At 43.5% G+C, this 2,813-nt stretch overlaps 1 protein-coding gene across 1 annotated transcript; it reads left to right on the top strand.

The window, feature by feature from the left end:
- Positions 1–1,903: 1,903 nt before the first annotated feature.
- Positions 1,904–2,374, top strand: LOC131226223 (uncharacterized). The gene has a single exon (XM_058222006.1). The coding sequence runs from the start codon at positions 1,904–1,906 to the stop codon at positions 2,372–2,374; it is 471 nt and encodes a 156-aa protein (XP_058077989.1).
- The last annotated feature ends 439 nt before the right edge of the window (positions 2,375–2,813 follow it).

Raw genomic sequence — 2,813 nt, 5'->3', positions numbered from 1 at the left:
TACTGTGATATTTGGCTTAGTTGGACACCTTACATTTCTACATTTTGTAGATTCTGAAACAATACATGTATATATTTAGCCTGGTTGCATACTCATACTCTAGAGGTTATGAAACACTTACACACTTAAATATATTTGCTTCAGACTTTCGCTTGCTTAATTTAATTATATCTGGAGTATGATATGTTGTTTTAGTATAATCCCACTCATGTTTAACTTATTAGTATGGACGAAATTTGAACATCATTATCCATGTTGTATAAGTGATGTGCTGGATCTCGGGAGTAGAGTTTTACTCAACCCTCGAAATTCAAGGCATTATAAGTTGGTATCAGAGCATGATTTGGATTAAACTGGACCTGGGTTGTAGGTAACACGATGTACTCTGATGCACTCTGACTCAGGAAGGGAGCGATGGAATTTAGAGACCGCATTAGGATCCCAAGGTTTCACCGACGGGCGAGACCAAATGTTGTAGTTCAGTCCACAATGTATACCTGAGGGACTTGGATCATGTGTATTGACCCAAGTCACCTCTGAGCTATCTGTCAACGGGTTAAAGTCATTAGTTGTCAATTTTCAAACCTAAAATAAACCCAAAAGGCTTGAATACGGGTGCGTTGAGCTATGAAAATGGACCATGCAGGCCTAAGACCCTAAAACACGATATTTGGTGGGGCCTAGGCGGTCCCACACATCAAAATACGACCCTTGGAGAGGGTGACCACCGCTAACCCTCTAGATGGGTACAACAACACTGCCCGATCAATGGTGCACTACCTGCCCTGTCTAGAGGGGTGTGGCAGCGCCACGGGATCAGTGGTGTGTTGCTGCCAACCGACCTATGTGGGTCCCTCCCATGTGTGGGGAGACCCTTTTAACCCTCTAAACCCCCCTCTTTTTTCATTTCACCCTTTTCCTACCCCACAAACACTTCCAAACTTCCCAAAAACTCTCTTTCTCTCTCAAATCCTCATTTCCATACACTCAAATCCCTCATTTCTTCTACATCTTACACCCCTCCACCACTATTCCTATAAAACTATCCTTTACATCTTTCCATCTCCCCTATTCTCACCCACTTGAGCACAAAACCCTCCTTTTTGTGTCTTGTAACCTTCCAACTTTCAAATCCACTTCATACTCAAGGTTCTTCCGTCTCAATGGCTCTCTTTGAGATTGTAACCACCATTTTCTCCATTTCAACACTCCTTTCCCTTATGGGAAAAAAGAGAGCGGCCCTGGATGAGGTCGGGCCTAGTCGTCCAAGCTGTTTTAAGAAGAAGACGAGTGCCAAGACAAGTGCAAGCACCAAACGAAGGTCAAAACAGGACTTCGACCCTCGAATCTCGATAAAAAGGTCTCTACCAGTGGGCACCGAACTCGGTAAGTTCGGTGATCGCAAGGTTGTGTTTGAAGCTCACATTGATGAGAAGTTATTTGGGTTATATCCAGTGATCGACATCCTCCTAGAGAATCGGTGGGGTACATATTTAAAGGAAAAGCACATGCTAGTGAAGGCGTCATACGAGCCTTCTATGCACACATAAGGGACCCAATTCTTGAGCCTCCGCAGTTTACCATTTTGTTAAGGAGAAATGAAACTAGGGTCGATGTGGATGTTATAGCCCGTATAATGGGAATAGAGCATGGTGTGGTGCATGCCAGTGATACTAAACTCGCTAGTGGATGGGAGAGAAATCGTCGCACATGTTTCCTTTACGGCCAACTTATTGATTGGAGGCGAGGAAATAGCCTCGCATTGACAAGTATGATGGAGGATTTCCACCTGCTCCACCACATATGCACGTACAACGTGTATCTTAGATGGAGCAAACACACAGAATGCACTAGATTTATGGTGGACTTCCTGTACATAGTTGGACAAGGAGAAAAAGTGTGCATGCCTACTGTCGCCTTGACTTTGATAATTAGTACTGTACGATCTACTCTGGGGGACACATACCTCCCATTCAACCGACTCATCTACAAAATCGCCTGTAACTTTGGATTCAGGCTTCACATGGACAACCTCGCGCCTATTCACTTCATCAATGAGACTACACTCAACAATATGGAGATAGGCCCCAGGCAACACCAAGCCAGAATTGATAAGTACGGGGATGAGATAGAAGAAGAGATCGAAGAAGTGGAAGGTAGTGAAGAAGAGGAAGGTAGTGAAGAGGAGGAAGGTAGCGAAGAAGAGGAAGGCAACAGAGAAGAGGAACAGGAAGAAGAAGAGGAGGCCAAGGATTCGAATGGGGGACCTCCTACTGCTCGTGAGGACCGCCATGACTGGGCCACCTTAGAAGTCCGCATGTCTAAGATTGAAGAAAATCAGTCCTACTCAAGGCAGAAGTTCGAGGAAAACTAGGCCTACCTGAAGCAAAAGTTTAAGAGAATGTCTCACACCCTAAAGGCCCTCCTGTGTTGTATGCAGGATAAGGGAGCGCCTCCTCCTTTACCAGAATCAGAAGACTATTCGTACATTTGTGGTTGTTTTTCTTACTTTTTATAATAGCCTTGGATAGGCTTAGTTTAGATGTTAGGTTAGTAAGTGTTAAAGCTTTTGTTAATTAGCTTACATGCATCCTCTGTCATAGTGCATGTAATACCACATCATATGCAACTGTGACAAATTTTGTTAAATGAAATGCATATAGCTTCTTTGTTTAGAAATGTGTAAAATGTTTAGAAAAGGTGGATGATGTTTTCCTAATCCTGTAAATGTTGCACCCTATATTGTATATAGGGAATGCCTCCTAAAACTACTCGGAACATGGCACGTCTCCCACTTGGTGAAATGAATGACT

The sequence above is a fragment of the Magnolia sinica genome, chromosome 2, assembly GCF_029962835.1.
Source record: "Magnolia sinica isolate HGM2019 chromosome 2, MsV1, whole genome shotgun sequence".
In the NCBI taxonomy this organism is placed as follows: domain Eukaryota; kingdom Viridiplantae; phylum Streptophyta; class Magnoliopsida; order Magnoliales; family Magnoliaceae; genus Magnolia; species Magnolia sinica.
Note: the sequence above shows the minus strand (reverse complement) of the source record. Positions and strands in the feature narration are given on the sequence as shown.

Coding starts and splice junctions, on each gene's coding strand:
- LOC131226223 (XM_058222006.1), top strand. CDS start 1,904: ATGCCTACTGTCGCCTTGACTTTGATAATTAGTACTGTACGATCTACT.